Source organism: Quercus robur, chromosome 11, assembly GCF_932294415.1.
Source record: "Quercus robur chromosome 11, dhQueRobu3.1, whole genome shotgun sequence".
Taxonomy (NCBI): domain Eukaryota; kingdom Viridiplantae; phylum Streptophyta; class Magnoliopsida; order Fagales; family Fagaceae; genus Quercus; species Quercus robur.
The window spans coordinates 32,122,118-32,141,469 of NC_065544.1; the positions used below are offsets into that span (position 1 = coordinate 32,122,118).

Sequence of the window (19,352 nt, forward strand, 5' to 3'; positions counted from 1 at the left end):
GGGTGCTGCTGAAGAATATACTACTCATATTCCTAGTGTATGTTAGACAAGCTTGTGATGTGGTGTCAGTGTTGCTTTGTAGTCTCGGCATCTATATGTTTTTCCACTTCTATTGTGAAATTCTTTTCTTTTCTTTTCTTTTTTGGCTGAGCATGAGTTAATGAATTTCAATTTGGTTGTTTGCCAGTTGTAATTTCAAAATATCCGACAAGTCTCGGCATTTTCTTGATTTCAGAACTTGGTAAGAATATGAAGTTAAAAGATAGCTCATCTCCTTAAGACATCAGTTTCTGAATCAAGTTTTCACAAGCTTCATTAGGAAGAACTGAAGCATCACAGAATACTAAAAAATAAAAATAAAAATATGTCCAGACTACTATGTAACAAGGAGATTCTACACAGCAAGTTATGCGGGAGTATTAGGGTACACTTTTGGCTTAGGCTTGACCTCTATTTCATTCACGCTGCGAACGTAGATAGCATCTGGTTCATGACTGCAAATTGATAAGACAATACATTAGAGCTAATATGTGAGAGAGAGAGAGAGAGAGAGAGAGAGAGTTGATCTTACGGTTTATCTCCCTCTTCAAATGTGTAACTCGATGCCACTGCCAACAGGCGGCCATCCCTGCTAAATGACAGTGCTGCAACACTTGTCGGATATTTTGAGTACTGAATAAGAAGAGAAAATAGCAATTACAAAAAATTCAAGCTTGCCACAATATAAACAAGATATTACTATCACATGAGCAAAATTTTACCTGATACAGCCTCTTCTTGTTATTCCCATCCCACACATTCACATAACCATCACAACCTCCAGTTGCAAATGTACCATATCTGCAGATCAAATTTGCAAGAATGGACCAGTAACTATGTGAGTACTGACTAGTACAGAAAGAAGCTGCTACATTTAATCTCAGGGTGTGAAGTTTACCCCAGTGCAAAGATAGTTTATTAATTGCAAATTTACAATAGTCTTCACATCAGCCAATCAAGTGCAAGAACATATGAAAATCTGTAAATTCCCTTTATTTATAAATTTGCTTAATGTATTTTTTTTTTTTTTAATTATATCATCTATCAACTCAAGTTCCCAAGTTGATTTACTCAGATCTCTTTCAGCTCAACAATTTCTTTATTAATCCCTAAATGATGACTATATTATACTATGAGCCATCACTTTCTCAGTTATTATGAGACCAGATTCTTGCTTTTATGTGCAACAATCTGAGCATGTTCTTCTTGTATCCAATTGAGCAATAAACCATGGGACAGTTATACCTAGGAAACTTTTTTTTTTCTTTTTCTTTTTTGAGAATACTTAGTATTTTAACACACACACACACACGGAGAAAGAGAAGGTCTTAAAGAAACTGACAGTGCTTAATATCCAAAAGGGCCTAGCTCTTAGATACACAACACAAACTTTAAACCTCTTTAACTCACTTATTTTCTAACGTGGGATTAACCTATTGTTTTTTTTTTTAAGAATAAATTTTAACACACACACACGAGGAGAGGGGAGAATATTATACCTAGGAAACTAAATTGACAAGAATGAACAATTCTTTAAATCATAAAGATTACTCTTTTGATATAGAATATTGGACTTTTGGCCTATCCTTTATGCGTTCCAATAATTACAAGACTTAGAATTCAACTCACAAAGAACAAAAATAAGTAAAAACTTACACAGGGTGGAATGCTATGGCATTTACTGGGTAGACAATGTCCCTTCCAGCCTCTGATTTTCTATGACATTTAAATGCATACCTGCAAAAAGCTGATATATTAAATTACTAAAATGATAGCTGAATGGCATGCAGCAGAATAAAATAAACATATAGGCATGCCTGCATTTCATACAATACTGCCCCTAAGAGGACCATCCACAGATGATGGCACACAACATGACCATGCTTGTCATTTAACCAAGACTGTTTAATAAGTGATACCATGCACCCAGTAATTGTAGAAAACCAACAGTACACTCCACAATTATGACACTCTTAACTGTAAATAGATAGACACAGGCAGAGCCATAGGGAAGATTTAAAATGCCTCAATTATTTTGCACCTCTTATGTATATGTATAAATATTCATTTCTGGAAACATTCAAGGGTATGCAAGAAACATCATAATTGATAATGCATCAGCAGAAGTGCTCCATTTCAGGAATACCTTGCATATTTAACAGAAACACAAAGGAACCAGGACAAACTACAAAAGTTGATGAATAGAAGGCACATTATTCAAGTAATTTTCTGCTTCTCAATGGTGCATCAATAGCTCAACACATACTTTTTGGCTTGACTAGACTCTGAAGGATCAAAAAATTCCATTGCTACTCGGCCTTCAACAGAACTAAGCGCATATCCTGCATATAATATTCAAATGAGTCGGAATTAAATCCTAGAAACAGAGATCAAGAGTGCATCACATAGACAAACTGTGGACTATTTTTAGCCAATTGCTATAAACCCTTCTGTGATTAAACAGCCTGTTGGCCAAATACAATCTTATAGCTAACTGTCCACTTTGGGCAATCTGAATCAGAGAATTTATCACACTAGCAAATAGGTATGCTACAAATTTCTAGGTAAGTTTACCAATAGTAGTCAACTGGAATTCAAAATACAGCATAAGAAAGTATAGCAAATTCAAGTAAATAGTTGACTTATTTCTTAAATATGGAGAGAATAAATGAATTAAGAGAGAGAGAGAGACAGAGAGAGGAAAAGGGGGATGGTGTTTAAGCACAAAGCCATATGATTTTACTAGTATTTTTTACTGCAAACTGACATAAGGAAAAGACTGTCAGTGCACCAGAACACTAGAAGGTCAGAAAATTACCTGTTCCATTGGGATAACAGCGCACACATCTAGTTTGGTATTTTAATGAAGATTCCCTTCGCTGTTCAGGTTGAGACATGTTTCTCAAATCATAGACATTTACATGTCTTCCAGCAGTTGCTACAACTAAACGATGTCCAACAAGAGAAAGCGAGTAAACACGCTCCGGCTGTGGGTATGTCCCAACAAGAGTGCGCTCCTGCCCGCTTGCTCCTCTAGGATCCCAACACTTCAGAGTTTTGTCCCAACTACCCGTGATTAGTTGCCCTGAGATGATTATCAGAAGAGAAAATATTAAATGCTGTAAATTGAAACAAAAATGGCTCTGTTTGACTGGTATATATTTGACTACTAAGTGATGCCAATCATAGAATCAACACTGCTAAGATAGAAAGGGAAGTTGATACCCTGTATGTAGGAGAATCTTATATGATGAATTGGCAACTGCATCTATTTGTAATGACTTGGGTTCATAATTAATAAGTCAATACCATTTAACATTGAACAGCACCCAGAAAATCAATGCAACTAATCCAACAAAGCATCCCTAACTCTAATTTTAAAACTGACTAAAGGACCTCAAAACCGTGTAAAAGAACTTTTTGTCAAATTATCATAAATTAATAATCACATTGGCTTTCCTTTATAGTAATCATTGCAGAAGATAAAACCATACAATAGTTTAGACGTATCACAGTTACCAGGCATAATTGATTTCTTACACTGTAACCAACTATTTAAAATCATTATCTTATACTATAATTACTATGTGCCACCAACCCACATATTTGTTTTGATGCCAAGAACAGAATTTAGCCAGGACACTTCTTAACTCCCCTTCCCTATAAGTCCTCAAGATGGATACAAATACAGGCACTTAAGAAATGAGTGTGAGTGTAACTTTAATACCTAGCAATGTTTCTTTTCTTTTTCTCTTTTTCAAATTACACACACACCCTGTAAGACTTGAACCCACAACCTTACCCTCCATAGCCCATCTCATTATAAAGGGAGGTGGAAATACCATTTATGCAACCATGAACAGAGGAACAGAACCAACCCAATCTAGAAATTACTGGCTTGGTTCAATTTTCTTTGAATTTTTGTCACATTTGGGTGGTTGTTGTCGTTCTTGTGTTTTTTTTTTTTTCTTTTTTCAACGGTGGGTTGTGGCTACCACGGTGGTGGTGGTGGTGAACATGGCTAGCTGCTATGAATTTCTGTGGGATAAGTTTTATTTTATTTTAATAAGTTGTTTATATTGTTTTAATGGGATGAATGTAAAAATAGAACCTTTGATGTTAGGTGTATTATTATAAAGTGAGTTATTAAAATAGATAAAGTGACTTTTTGAGTTGCTAAATACTAAAGCATATTGAAACTGTTAAACCTTCACTTTTAATTAAAACACCTACAGTAGAGAGGGTAAATAACAATGATGCCTTAAGTGACATTTTTCAGCAATAATTTCACACACCTGTGGTTGAAAAGTCTTATATTTTTGAAAATACTAGAATGTATATATATTCAGGTTCGTTTAAGATTTGAAAGGGTTTGTAATAAAAACCGTTATTAATTCATCAAACACAGAAGCTGCAACGGCCTCCAAATCATCACATACCAGCAAAACAACTACAAGAAAATTTAGATGGGCAAAGGTGAATATGAGCACTATGAAAACAAACCTGCTGCATAAGAGTATTCAATACAACGCACAGGTGCATCATGCCTTCCCAAAATATCTTCCTTATTGTAGCTGAAAACAAGCCTGAAACATTGACCCATAATCTTAAGCAGCGAAAAATTATGTCTCCAAAATCATAATCAACATCAGAAACAGGCCATAAAAACTAGATAGAAGTAATGAACTCAAACTCAAAGACAACAATGCAAAGCTTCAGCTAAATTCAGAATGACAGAGATAGTCACAAGCTCATTATATATTTTTTAGTCATACACGCAAATGGTTAAATCAACTAGCAAAATGTATGCTGATTTTTTTTAACATAACTCTAAATAAGAAAAAACACATCAATTTATGAACATCGAAAGTGAAAACTCAACTCCAAAGCTATTAAATTATATTAAAAATCTTAATTCAACAAAAACCATAATAATTGACTAATTTCACTAAGCTCAACTCAGTGAAGCCTATTTCATTCTCTCCCTTTCCCTCATTACCTCAGCAACTAAACATCAAATTAGGGCAGAGAACAAAAACCTCACTAACTCTCAACTAATTTGTACTAAGCTCAGTTAAGTGAATGTACTTGTATTTTATATTAGTACCGTATAATAGAATAAATCGGCTTCAATATTATCTAATTTTCCATTTCGTTTCCCGCACTTTCTCAGCTACCAAACAGAAAATTAGGGCCAAATGTTTATAAAATAAAATAAATAAATAAATAAAGACTAACCGCCTAACAGTGTTATCGGCGCCGGCACTGAAACCAGAAGAGTCGTCGTGGAAGCAACAGTCGAGCACGGGACCGCCGTGCATGAACTCGCCGCGGAGCGCGTTGGCGCTCGCGTCGTAGAGTCGAACGCTCTGCCCAATCGGAACAATACGAAATGTTAGTGAGAGAGAGAGAGGGAGAGAGAGAGAGAGAGAGAAGCAATACCTTATCCCAGGAGGAGACGAGGAGATGATCGCTGTGGTTGGAGAAGCGGAGGTTGGAAATGCCGTCGGACGGCGGATTCGAGAGCTCGCGCCCCGGCGTCGGCGCTGGGACAGCTGTCATCGGCGATATTGCCTACTTCACAAGTCTATCACTCACTGTGTGTGTGTGAGAGTGTGAGTTTTAGGGTTTTGGAAGAGAGAGAGAGGGAAGGTGGTTTTGAAAATATAAGAGTAACAATAAAAACAGTGAGATGGGATTTTGATTTGTATGATTTCGGATCTCAATCAGTACGTTTGAGAAAAAGATATATATTTTAAATTTGGTAGGGTGAGGAATTTGAATTCAAACGAGAGACATGGGACACTGGCGGTGACATTTTTAATTTTTTGGACCTCTCTGCCTTCGTTTTCATTACATTTTTTTTTTTTTTTAATTTAACTACAAAATTATTTTTTTAGGTTAATCTATATATATTATTATCTATATATATATATAAAACCGAAGTTTTTGAAACTTCCACAATTTTCCATATCAGTATTTAATTTTTTTCTTCTATTTTTTAAATTTGATTTAAAATTAAATCTAATTTTTGCCTCCACCAAATACACATTAAAGCCTCTTTAAAACCAAAAAACGAAAACTTCTCTCCTCTTCTCACTCACTAACATCTCCTTCCCCTAAACCTAAAACTCACCCTTATCTTCAAAACTCAGATTCTCTCACAGTCGCTGCCGCCGTCATAGATTGCCGCCACCACAGATCGCTGCCCTCCAAGTCTCTCGCAACTTTCAATGTCAGATGAGGCTCATCAACATGAGGACTCCACAACCCAAACCATGGAGGATTTTTTTGGCTACCCAATTCACGAGCCTCACTCTTTCATCCAAAACTTTGCTTCTTCTTCACTGTCTGTTGACGCTGAAAGTTTACAGAACTAGGTACGGAACGGAAATTTATATATGGGTTCATTGTTATGGGTTTTCATTTGCTTTACAGTTTAACTTGCTGGGTTTTCTTCTGAGGGGTTTTATATGACCATGAGTGTGAGTGACACTCATAGTGTGTGTGTGTGTGTGTTGTTGATTAGTCTTTAGAGTTATTAATGATGCAAAATATGTTCATTAGATCGATGAACTTGCGACTTTCTCGGATAATCCTGCCCCATCAGTGCCTGTTGTTAATACCCATTTTCGCGACACATTTTTACATACCTAATTCATGTATTATGTTTTATTTTATTCTTTTAAGTATGGCCCAAGCCCATGCAACTTTTTGGGGAAATTGAGGAAGTGTGGTTTGGAGGGTATGGTTCGGTTCCTTTCGGACCTTTTGCATGAACCCAGCCCATGCGTGCTACCAAGTGGGTAAGGGACACTGGTAGCACCTTAAGCTCATGGAGGAGGTCTTGTATCCAAAATTTCCACCCCAAAACAGCTTTTATGCTCTGTGTGACTGTGGCTCAAAGTTTCTGTCCGAACCTTTTTTTTCCTTTAAAAATGGTTGACTCTCATTGGCCAACTTCAGCTGCTAGCTCTCATCTAGTTAAGCCTCCCAATGGTCTGAAACAACTGAAAATGAGGAGCCAATGAGGGTTTAGTCAAGCATTTCCATTAATGATGATAAAAGTAATCCTTCCTTTTATCCAAACAAAAGCAAACCTGAAAATTACTACTTGCTTAACACCTTGGGGTCCAAAGCCTTTTCTATTAACCAAAAACCAGTCATTTAGAGCACCCCAAACTCAATATAAATTCCACAATCAGATTCAAAACAAAGGAGGGAGGTTTTACTCTAAGAGCAACACCCCAAGCTCAATACAAGAGTCTTTCTTCAACTAAAAAAAAACCATAAGCCACGTTCTAGCTAAGGAGCTGAAACTTCAGAGCAAAAACTCATTTAGCCAGTCAACAATCTCACAATTCCGAAGCTTGGGGGTGGAAATATGGGTACAGGGAAACCTTCCCTTTCTTCCTCACGACCTCCCTTAATTTCCTCTTTTGTGTGACTGCGGGTCGAAGTTTCAGACCTGTTAAACCACGTTTTTCCTATAAAGCTGAAACTTGAGAGCAAAAACCCACTGAACCAAGAGATATTCTCACAATTCTGAACCTTAGGGGTGGAAATATGGGTACAGGGGAACCTTCCCTCTCTTCCTCACGACCTTCCTCAATTTCTTCTTCTGTGTGACTGTGGGTCGAAGTTTCAGACCTGTTATGTTTCTATGCTTTTTCTGCATTTCTATTGTTAGCATTTTGATTGTCTCTTGTCAAAGCACCATTAGCCTTTGGCTTTTATACATTGTGAATTTTGGGCTTGATTCTCCATAAACAAACACTTCTAAAGAACCCAAGGGGAGATTTGGGCCTTTCTCACGTTTTCGCGCCCTTGTCGCAAAAACGTCCTCGACATTTTGGCAACTCCACTGGGGAGTCAAGCAGCTGAAACAAGAGAAGTCATGTATTCGAAGATGCAAAACCAGCAAAAAGATGATGTTTCTCACACCAACTTATCGTTCCAAGAGAAACCGTATAATGCTTTGCCGCGCAAGAAGAGCATGGTGAAGTGGGGCTGAAAAAGTTCTATCCTTAGCTCTTTGAGCTACTGGAGGTGCTCCAAATCATGTGACGAAATCGCTACAACCTCCAGAAGCCATCCAAGAAGTGAAGGATGGAGGGAGAACCAACTTTCTTATTCAAGGGAAAAATTTTCTTCCACTCGTCTATATTATTTTTTAGCTATCATTCTTATGGAGGAATTATCCCATATCTCTTGCTTTATATGATATTCATGAACGTTTTTGTTGTAGCTTGAAAATGCAAAAAATGGTGAGCTGCAAGTCTGACCGCAAAGGGAAGGAAGGATGCAACTAATAATCAACAAAGCGAAGTTTTAAACATCAATTCCAACCCAAGAACCCCCAACGACAACACTAAAAGTTCATTGTCAACATCTCCTCAGCATATTTTATTGTTGAGTTTGTATCGTTGTCGGGGTTAGTGCTAAAGCATATGGAGGCTGTCGCGGATGATTAACTCGTTTTGGGACGAGTATAGTGGACGCTGTGTGTGACCCTTCGCAGCTAAATATTTTTTTGGCGTCACCGCTAAACGAAGTCTTCACCAAATAGCCAAGGGCCATAACTAAATAGCCCACCACAAGGCGCTAGACATTCCATACACCAAGCCTTGAGGTAGCGACATACCATACATCAAGTTGTGTGGCTGCTAAGTCAACCCCGAGCATATGGGGGCTGCCGCAGCTAAAGGCTATAGCTAAATAGCCCACCGCAAGGCGCTAGACATTCCGTACACCAAGCCTTGAGGTAGCGACATACCATACATTAAGTTGTATTGTTGCCGTGTCAGCGCTGAGCATATGGGGGCTGCCGCAGCTAAAGGCTATAGCTAAATGGCCCACCATAAGTCGCTAGATATTTTATATACCAAGCCATGAGGTAGCGGCATTCCATGTGCCAAGTCTTGAAGTCATACGAGCGATATGCTATTATCAAAGTACGCTTAAGCTAAGACTCTCAAACTTTCTCCTTACTAATTCATCTTTTTTATATATCGCTTGAACCATTTCAATCCTTCAAGTTTTTTTTGTCAAAATATTTTCTACAAGTTGTTTGTGCTAATGCTTGGCCATGACTATCACTTACTAATATAAATCACATTTGCACTTAGGGTGAAACGGAAACCTTCTCGAATCACCCAACGACAAAGAAAATTCGAACTCAATTCCATTTCACCGAAGCTGTAACACGCTTATGAACGCTAAGCTATGATGAGCTCACGCATCCAAAATCTTGGTCGATTCGTGCACGCCAAGCCATGGCATGTTCATATATCTCAAGTCGCAACAAGCGCATGCATTCCAAGCCATGCCAACACCTTAATCATTATTGAATTCAAGATTATGCTTGAAGAGGGAAGCGCCAATGTTGTCATCCTCAAGAAAATTATTATTGTCACTCAACTCTTGCAAATGAAATCCGCAACTAAGCCAACTAATAAGAAGGGTTTGTGCGCGTGCCTTTGAAGAATTCTTTGCTAGACCTCGCTTTAGATATTGAAGTCAAAAAGCTCAAAAATCACATGCTAGTTGCTGGAAATCCACTCAATAAAAGCAATGGCAATGGTCGTAGCCAAACTCATCAAGAAACATATCATTTGTCACTTTGTCGTCTTGTTCATAAGCGACAATAATAAATCTCACTTATACCAATTTTCGAAGGCAAGCCCTATGAAATACTAGGAAGCCGACAAACTATCATGTTATCCAAGCATGGTGAGACCCCTACATGCGAAGGTGCAATGCCTTCAATAAGGTAGGGAAAGCCAACACTTTCTTCTAACGAGAAACCTTGCAAAGTGGCAAGAAAACTAACAAATTACTCCTACGGCAAAGCCTATACATGCGAGGGTAAAAAATACTCTCAATAAGTAAGGAAAGCCAAAGCTTTCTTCTAATGAGAAACCTTGTGAAGCGCAAGAAAACTAACTAATTACTCTTACGGCAAAGCCTCTACATGCGAGGGTAAAAAATACTCTTAATAAAGTAGGGAAAGCCAAACACATACTCTCTCAATGGTAAGCCTTATCAAATGGCTAGGAAGCCAATGAGACGTTTTATTATGGCGATACCCCTACTTGTGAGGGACGACTAGCCCTCAACAAGGTAGGGAAGCCAATACGTCCTCAAAAGGAAATTCCTACCGAATGATTAGGAAGCCGGCGAGATGTCATATCATTCATATGTGGCAAGACCCCTACTTGCAAGGATGCAATGCCCTCGACAAAGTAGGGAAAGCCAACATTTTCTTAACGGCAAACCTTACAAAGCAGTAGGGAAGCCAACATAATGTCTTATAATTCAAGCGCGATGATCCACTATATGTGAGGACATAACCATCCCTTGAAAATATGGGAAAGTTGATGCAACGGATCACTACCTCATTGCCACATGGTAATTTGCTATGCGCGAGGATAAAATTATTCCTCAAGAAATTAGCAAGCCTATGCATTGTATGTGAGAATGCGATAGCCCTATGAAACGGTGACAAAAAAATGCACCATGAGCCACAATGCGCAAAAACGGAGCCCATATGTGGGGGCTTCTTGAAACTAATGAAATAGCAACCTAATACATGACGAGAATAAGTCGACTACCAAGTGGCGAGCCAAGCTTCAATATATATGAGCTGCTGTATGTGAAACCAAATCTGTCCGTCAATAGAGCATTGAAAAATGGTGCACAGACAGCGAGAAGTGCACTTAGCCAAAGCTTGTTCGCAAAGACATGGCAAGCAAGCAACATGTCTCCTGACTTGCTATTGCAAAGGCAAAGCCATATTCACAAATTTTCCAATCAACCACAAGTTATTCTCAAGAGACTAAGTGCATATAATCTATCAAAATTATGCTACTTCATCGCAAGGTGCACTCGACCCTTCCAAGCAAGCTTTTCTCAACATATTCAAATGGTCACAGCCATACAAGAGTTGTTTTCGCAACAAGAACATACTTATAGCCTATTGAAGAAAGGTAGAAACTCATTCTCAAAGTACAAAATACAAACTATTAACATCCTTGAGGTACAAATCATTCTTTTCATTCCAAAATTCAAATTACATGTTGAGACATCGTATATGTGTTTCTTTGTACAAAATATAAATTGTGTCTACTAACCATGACAGTACAAACTCAAAGTTTCACCAATATAACTAGACACGAGCTGCTCTATACATAAGTGGGTTGTCCACAAGGGTGAAATACAAGAGAAAATGTTTCCAAGGCAGCAGCCCATATTACACACTTCAACTAGTTCGAAATTTCAAAGCTTGGGGCTCAATACAAGACAATCGAAAAAAAAAGGGAAAGCAAGAAAGGAGGCGAAGGAAAAAGTTGAAGCAATGTCGTAGTCCCTATCCAACATCACCATCTTTGGGACATTGGCTTACAATCGCTTTCTTCTTTACTTCGAAGCCGCAAGTGAGAAACGGGCTAAAAATGGCCCAAAGTTATTAGCAGCAGCCATGGTACCATCTATTGCAGCTCTATGTTGTTGTTCACAACGTCTTTAACCTCAGAAAATGATGCATTGGCAATGGGATTGGCCTCGGGAATGAAAGTCCCAACAACGGCATCATGATTGTCTATGCCAAGGTCATTTTACAAGAAACCATTGCCACAAACATAAGCGTCTTTGTATCAGATGGACAGTACCATGATCAAACAATAGACGCTCTGTGAAGTCACCAATCTCGACACCGACACTCTCTAGCAACAAAGCTATGGAACACCTTCTTTACTCAATGGTCTCAACACTTGATGCTTTACAATTATCAAGCGGCCAAACAAGTAACGATAATACTCTAAGCATGAAATTTCTTGCATATGAGTAAACGCCTATGCTTCTCCAACACTCAACAACCTTCTTCGGCCTTAAAGATGTCACGTCTTAATGCATACTGCTTGGAGCTAGGAAAGGGAAAGCCGCTGAGAGCGCCCCTCCTATATATAGTCATTGGCAATTTTGGCTTCAATGCTGCACAATCAGTAGCACCTTTGAGTGTCTTAATTTTACCGCCCATCCCAATGGTCTCAACCAACTATCTCCTCATCATTACAACAAGCACAAAGCAACAACTTGTGGTCGTATCTTCTGCTTGCATTTGTCACAAGGACGCGATACAGGGGGCTACCATGCCCACATAGTGGCTATGCCTTATCTCTATACTACATCGGCAAGTGATATCTTCGCTCCATTCCACCTCAAATATGCTATCCCAAGGCAGGCAGCAATATCGCTCATCGCTCATGATTGCGGATTCATCAAAACTAATCTTGGCAAACACAATCTCGCCAAATTGACCAACGATCAAGCAACTCAAGAGTTGAAGCATCCCCAATGTGGTCCAATTATTCAAGATAGCCTCTCATTTATCATCATCTTCTCACATGGACCCAAGCTAAGAATTGGCTTTGCTTTTTCAAATCTACAATCAAGTATGCTACTCATTCTACTTACAACACAACACAATGGCCATCTCAATATCAGGCAAGGCTGCGCTACAAACTATTTTACATCCCTGGTGACTATCAAAATCATTGGGGAATCGACTTCGACATGAGCTTCTACTTCAATGAGAGCAATGGCTTAACCTCATAAGTTGGTACCTTACGATGGGTTTGTGATTTCCTAAAGAAGATCCATCCTACGCAATCAACGACACAATTTAATTAACACATCACAGAGTATATCCAGGAGATCAGCCAAAAAAAAAAAAAAAAAAAAGCTAACCAAGGTGAGCTTCGCATCCTATCCCAACTATTAGAACAACGAATGGTGCCAAGCTGATCTTCAGATTATTTCTGATTTCTCGTCACCAACAAAGATCCCCTCTTCCATTGACATCAAAACCTCACCCACGCTGCTCTACATATTATGTTTAAGATGGCATTTTGAAAGAAGCAAAATGGAAGAAATGGGCAAATGGCGCAAATAAAGCTTACAACTGAAGGAGTGACAACAACAAACAAAAAGAAAAAGAGAAATGAAAAGCAAAGTGATGAGATGGGTCTAAAGCAAAGTGGCGTGATATGGTGTATTGGCAATTGGCGTGATAAGTGAAAGGAGGACAACTTGATGCAAATGGTAAAAGAAAAGAAGCAAGTTGAAAATGAAAACTAAAGTAAGGCCAAGTTAGGGATGCACCTTATATTGGTCATCAAATACATGGGCCAAGACTCAAAGGCCTTAATTATTTCTCACGGGCTTTGGTTTATATTAGCCCACATGCTACAAACCTGCCAATATTATTTCCTTTGACATCCAAGTTATTCAAATGATAACACTCAGCAACCATCTTTGGTCCATGCCATGTTCGAGATTTTTTCTACAAGCAGGTGTCGCGACTAGCGACATTTCTACAAACAGGCTTCATCGACCAATATCTTCTTAACAAAAAAAGAAAAGGGGAGCTTTCGAGTGAACTAATTCCCAAACCCGCAACATCTACAAGCAATGGGAAACATCAACTACTCACACACATGCCGCAAGCACCAGCGTGCTCGGGGGGCTAATGTTAATACCCATTTTCACGACACATTTTTACATACCCAATTCATGTATTATGTTTTATTTTATTCTTTTAAGCATGGCCCAAGCCCATGCAACTTTTTGGGGAAATTGAGGAAGTGTGGTTTGGAGGGTATGGTTCGGTTCCTTTCGGACCTTTTGCATGAGCCCAGCCCATGCGTGCTACCAAGTGGGTAAGGGACACTGGTAGCACCTTAAGCTCATGGAGGAGGTCTTGTATCCAAAATTTCCACCCCAAAACAGCTTTTATGCTCTGTGTGACTGTGGCCCAAAGTTTCTGTCCGAACCTTTTTTTTCCTTTAAAAATGGTTGACTCTCATTTGGCCAACTTCAGCTGCTAGCTCTCATCTAGTTAAGCCTCCCAATGGTCTGAAACAACTGAAAATGAGGAGTCAATGAGGGTTTAGTCAAGCATTTCCATTAATGATGATAAAAGTAATCCTTCCTTTTATCCAAACAAAAGCAAACCTGAAAATTACTACTTGCTTAACACCTTGGGGTCCAAAGCCTTTTCTATTAACCAAAAACCAGTCATTTAGAGCACCCCAAACTCAATATAAATTCCACAATCAGATTCAAAACAAAGGAGGGAGGTTTTACTCTGAGAGCAACACCCCAAGCTCAATACAAGAGTCTTTCTTCAACTAAAAAAAAAACCATAAGCCACGTTCTAGCTAAGGAGCTGAAACTTCAGAGCAAAAACTCATTTAGCCAGTCAACAATCTCACAATTCCGAAGCTTGGGGGTGGAAATATGGGTACAAGGGAACCTTCCCTTTCTTCCTCACGACCTCCCTTAATTTCCTCTTTTGTGTGACTGCGGGTCGAAGTTTCAGACCTGTTAAACCACGTTTTCCCTATAAAGCTGAAACTTGAGAGCAAAAACCCACTAAGCCAAGAGATATTCTCACAATTCTGAACCTTAGGGGTGGAAATATGGGTACAGGGGAACCTTCCCTCTCTTCCTCACGACCTTCCTCAATTTCTTCTTCTGTGTGACTGTGGGTCGAAGTTTCAGACCTGTTATGTTTCTATGCTTTTTCTGCATTTCTATTGTTAGCATTTTGATTGTCTCTTGTCAAAGCACCATTAGCCTTTGTTTTTTATACATTGTGAATTTTGGGCTTGATTCTCCATAAACAAACACTTCTAAAGAACCCAAGGGGAGATTTGGGCCTTTCTCACGTTTTCGCGCCCTTGTCGCAAAAACGTCCCCGACACCTGTACACTGAGAAGGATGTTTTGACACAACAAGGCCTTGATATACAAGGAGTCAAATGCGTGAATAAGAAATTCATTTTCTGATTTTGATTTTAACAAATGAATTTCACTTTAAATGACACTAATAAGTTTGTTTGTCTAAACATATACTAGAAAGTCTGGTGATTCTTGCAGGTTGATTATTAAGCTGATCCTTACTAATCCTTTTTATGGCATTTGTAGGTTTTTTTAATGGTTAACCTTAATTCTATCACTAATTTAAAACTTGTGCATATATTCTTTATGCAGTGACCACAGAGCTTTTCTTAAACTTGGTAAGGATGAAAATATGCAAAGCATAATGGAAAGGAAGGAGCGTTCTATTGGGAAAACTTTTTAATTATATCCAATTAACTTGCAGAAGATGGAGGATATGAGAATGCAATATGTAGATCTATTATCAAGCATTGAATTTGTAGATTTTCAATTTTTCTATTTTCAAGTGTAAGTATTCCTAATTCCTTTCTCAAAATTTTTTTTTTCATTTTTTAACACTTTATAACACCATTTTATTCAAGAGAAATCTAATTGAGTTTGTGGCTACTGCAACTTTTCTTCTTTATTTCCTGTTTAATTTAACCATTTAAATAATTGTATAATATATCTATCCAAAGTAGGATTTACTCTTTATGATATGTGCATAGGTTTACAACCAAAACATCTATGATTACGAGAAGTTTTGCACAATCCTTTGTGCTGAACACTACCCAAATGTAGTGCAGTGCAAAAAAAGAGGAAAGAGAACATCATTTTACACTAAACAAGTTGGGAAAGTTGACATTCATCATGCATCCTGCAATTGAACAGTTTATCTCTTTCCTCTATCATAAATTGTTTTATTAAAAAGATGAAAACAACCTGTTTGTTATGCAAACAAATGTGCAAGATAACATAGATTATATTAGTGATGAATAGTAGATTTAATTGCAATTGAGCATTGTGTGAAATCATCACCATAACATTTTTTTATAGCCAAGTTATAATAGCAAAATAATTTTTTTATTTTTTATTTAACTATCCCGTGCATCGCACGGGTTAGTGACTAGTTATTATTATATATATATAACCGAAACTTTTGGAGCTCTCACAATTTTCCACATCAACATTAATTAAATTAAAAAAGTAATAATAATAAGCAGCCCAAAATTTTTTCCACAATCGTGGAAAGCAAACCCAATACCCTCTTTAACCGTAGTCAATTTTTTCCACAAAGCCAACTTTGAATCCTTTCTCTCTAGTTTTCTACCATTCTCCCCAAAACCCAACTCTGAAAAGAACACCAAATGCCATATTCTTCTCCTCTCTCTTCTCTAAAACCAATACTTCCCTAAAACCTTCTCTTCTCACCTCCCTTGGAACCCAAATTTAATCATCAATCTTCTCTCTAGGCTGCCTCACAATACCTCTTTAAGAACAAACCATCCTGGATCCATGGGAAAGTCACTCTCCAGTTTCCGCACATCCAAGTGAGTATTGCCCTAAAATTTCTCAGTTCGATTTCTGATAGTGGTTTTTGTTGTTATATTATTGCAATTTTAATGTGGTTTCCTTCCCTTTGTAAATTTGGATTCCTTTTTTTTTTTTTTTTTAGGTTTATGTGTAGGCACTGATTTGTGAGCCTTTGATTTACAGATAAATTCAAAATTCGATAGGAAGTTTTAGATAATAATTTTTATGATTCATTTATGGTGGGTTTGTGCATTAACATTAGAGTTTGGGAATTTCTCTGCAAATTTAAAATTTTTCATTGAGAATGAATTTGGGTCTAATTTCTTTGCAATTTTACTGATTTTGATTTTCGTATTTGTGAAGGGTTTTTGCTCATCGGACCTCACCTCGACCCAAAGCCCTAAACCAAAGGTTTCTCTCTCTCTCTCTCTCTGTTTGTTTTTCTATTTTCTTTGTTTAAGTTTTGTTTGGTTCGAAAGTAGTGTTTTACACGCTTTGATTTTATTTGATTTTATTTTTCTCGAAGAAGATCGGAGTGAAAAGTGAAAGAGTGGTTCCTCGATTGAGCTAACCAGGTCAGTTTTTCGATTGTGCTTTCTCTATTGAGTTGCTGAGAAACAAACAAATAAGAAGGATTGTTGTTTTTCCTTTTTGACGTAAGAAATAAGAATGAGCTGAATACAGATGTTTGGTTTAGTTTACTGTAGTCTCTAGGCTCTCACTTTTATTATTTTTTGTTTTTTTGTTTGGGGAGGAAGAAGCAAAAAAAAAAAAATGGTTGATGTGGTACAAAGATGCAGAGACAATAGAGTGTGCAACTGAATGGCCTATCTTAATTGATTCCCTTATTCCCTGCAGTATACTCCTAGGGTTGGCCACAACCTTCACTTGCAATGTTGAGGCTGAATTACTTGAAATAGAGATCATGTCTATTGATGAAATAAAGAAGCAGAAACAAAGCAAAAAAAAAGCACTATTATAACAGTTAGCCTTTTCTGTTGTGCACCGCCACTGTTGTATAAGCATATAAATCTCCTTGAAGCCAACATTTTATGGCTTTTCATGCTTAGCAATTCTTCTTTTGATGTAAATAATGAAGATCTCAGCCTAAAATTATCTTTCATTCATTCTTTGTTTTCAACATAATTGCTAATGAATCCTCATCCTTCGATGATAATGAATTGGAGATAATTATACGATTTGCTATAGAATGTTGAACACCCATATATCTTCTAAATGTATTTTGAAAGGGTTTAGAACAAGTCACACTTTTTTACTTCACATTGTATTTGAGCTAAAAAGTGATCAAGCCATACTTGGTCCAATGAAGAAATAATGTTGGAAGGCTTGCTTCTAATAGGAAGCATCAATATGTTTCTAATTTGTATATTCCATTATTCTAAATATTCTTTAGGTACTGGAAATATTGATTCCCTCTATTATAGCACCTCTAGAATAACCAAGTTCTATTTCTTTAAAAGGAATATAAAAAAAAAAAATTATAATTAAAATCCTTCAAAGATATTCAACTTTACTTCAAAAATTAATCATAAATTTTAAATGTTTTCATGGTTTTTATTTTATTTTATTAACTTTCTTATTTAATTTGTAAATATATGCTTGAAAATCATTAAATTTCCCTCACATATATATATTAGTCAATTTTGCTAGTTTTATAAATTTAATATCTATATTTGGGATTTAATTAATTATTAAAGTAATTATGACGTCATCGTGGTTCAACCTTGGTTGAACCTCGGTCCAACCTTGGTTGAACCTCGGTCCAACCTTAAAAATCTTGAACATCTCCCTTTACCAGTTCTTTGAACGGTTCAAATCTGAAAACCATGTTGTTAAGTACATATTAACTTATTATTACTATAGTGCTGGAAGCAAATTACTTTGATATTATATTTCTATTTAATAAACATGATTTCACTTGTATTTCACTAATAAACATATACATTAATCAATTGATTCCTCACTATTGGACATATATTATTTGAACATAAACCATTACTAGACATATTGTAGACAACTCATTTCATACCCAGTTAATAACTTTTGGTCTCCAGCCCCAATGATGAGTTTGGTATGTCAAAAATGGGTAATTGAAGTTATTTTGATAGTTTGGAAGTAATCACAACTCAAAAGTGCTCCAAATCATTTTAGAGAGTTCAGGACTATTTTAGTCATTTTAGAGATTTTGAGACTATATTAGTCATTTTGAGATTTCAAGAGTATTTTGGTCATTTTTATTGGATTTAGTGTAATTTTGGTAATTTTAGAGGTTACATTGGTATTTTGATATATTTTTTTTTAAAATTTCAAGTGTATTTTTAAGGTTTTAGGTAATTTGGTCATTTTGGGTCATCCAAGGGTATTTTGTGGTTCAAGGGTAATCTTGGCTTTTTTTGGTGTTGAGGTTATTTCCAATCAATTTGTTATTATAATAATTTTAATTATTTCTAAAAATGTTTATGAAAAAATTATATGAATATTTCATTTTTGAATTACGATTGGAATATAACCATCTTGGTGTAACATTAAGCGAACCAAACGCCCCATAAGCAGTCTTGAAAATCCAAACATCAACTTATTATACCTCTGCTAGTGGCTCTTACACATTGTTTCAAATTCCTCTGCTAACTGTAAAATGAATACTCATTAACTTGCTTCCAAAACAATATTGAAAAAGATGTATTAGTTGTTAAATTCTTCTGCTAACTGTTAAATGATAACTAAACCAGTCGCCTCCCAAAACGATTTTTTGAAATAAATTTTTTAGTGTTTTAGTGATGAGAGTGAGATATTTAAAGGAGTCCTTTCTGTAAGACTACAACTCAATGATCTAGTACTAAACTTAAGATCAGATCATCACATTTTGTACTACAGAAAAGCATGCAGCGAAACCTAGAGGTTAGCTAGATCCTTTCCAAAAAATATTTTTAACAGTAACATTTAGCAAGCTGAACTTAAATGAATCATAAATTAATTACACGTTTTTAGGAAAAGAATAATTTGGGTTCAAATCCCCTCTCCTTTGTAAAGGAAAAAGAA

At 36.9% G+C, this 19,352-nt stretch overlaps 1 protein-coding gene across 1 annotated transcript; it reads right to left on the bottom strand.

Annotated features, from left to right (window-relative positions):
- Positions 1–193: 193 nt before the first annotated feature.
- Positions 194–5,825, bottom strand: LOC126706211 (mitotic checkpoint protein BUB3.1). Its single transcript, XM_050405547.1, has 9 exons — positions 5,482–5,825; positions 5,278–5,408; positions 4,543–4,625; positions 2,858–3,124; positions 2,306–2,381; positions 1,696–1,776; positions 762–840; positions 572–672; positions 194–494 (listed from the first exon to the last, which is right to left on the bottom strand). The coding sequence occupies exons 1-9, from the start codon at positions 5,599–5,601 to the stop codon at positions 407–409; spliced, it is 1,026 nt and encodes a 341-aa protein (XP_050261504.1). The 5' UTR covers positions 5,602–5,825; the 3' UTR covers positions 194–406.
- Positions 5,826–19,352: the final 13,527 nt, after the last annotated feature.

Coding starts and splice junctions, on each gene's coding strand:
- LOC126706211 (XM_050405547.1), bottom strand. CDS start 5,601: ATGACAGCTGTCCCAGCGCCGACGCCGGGGCGCGAGCTCTCGAATCCG. Junction 5,409..5,481: donor TCGTCTCCTCCTGGGATAAG/GTATTGCTTCTC, acceptor CCGATTGGGCAG/AGCGTTCGACTCTACGACGC. Junction 3,125..4,542: donor TGAATACTCTTATGCAGCAG/GTTTGTTTTCAT, acceptor TAATCATCTCAG/GGCAACTAATCACGGGTAGT.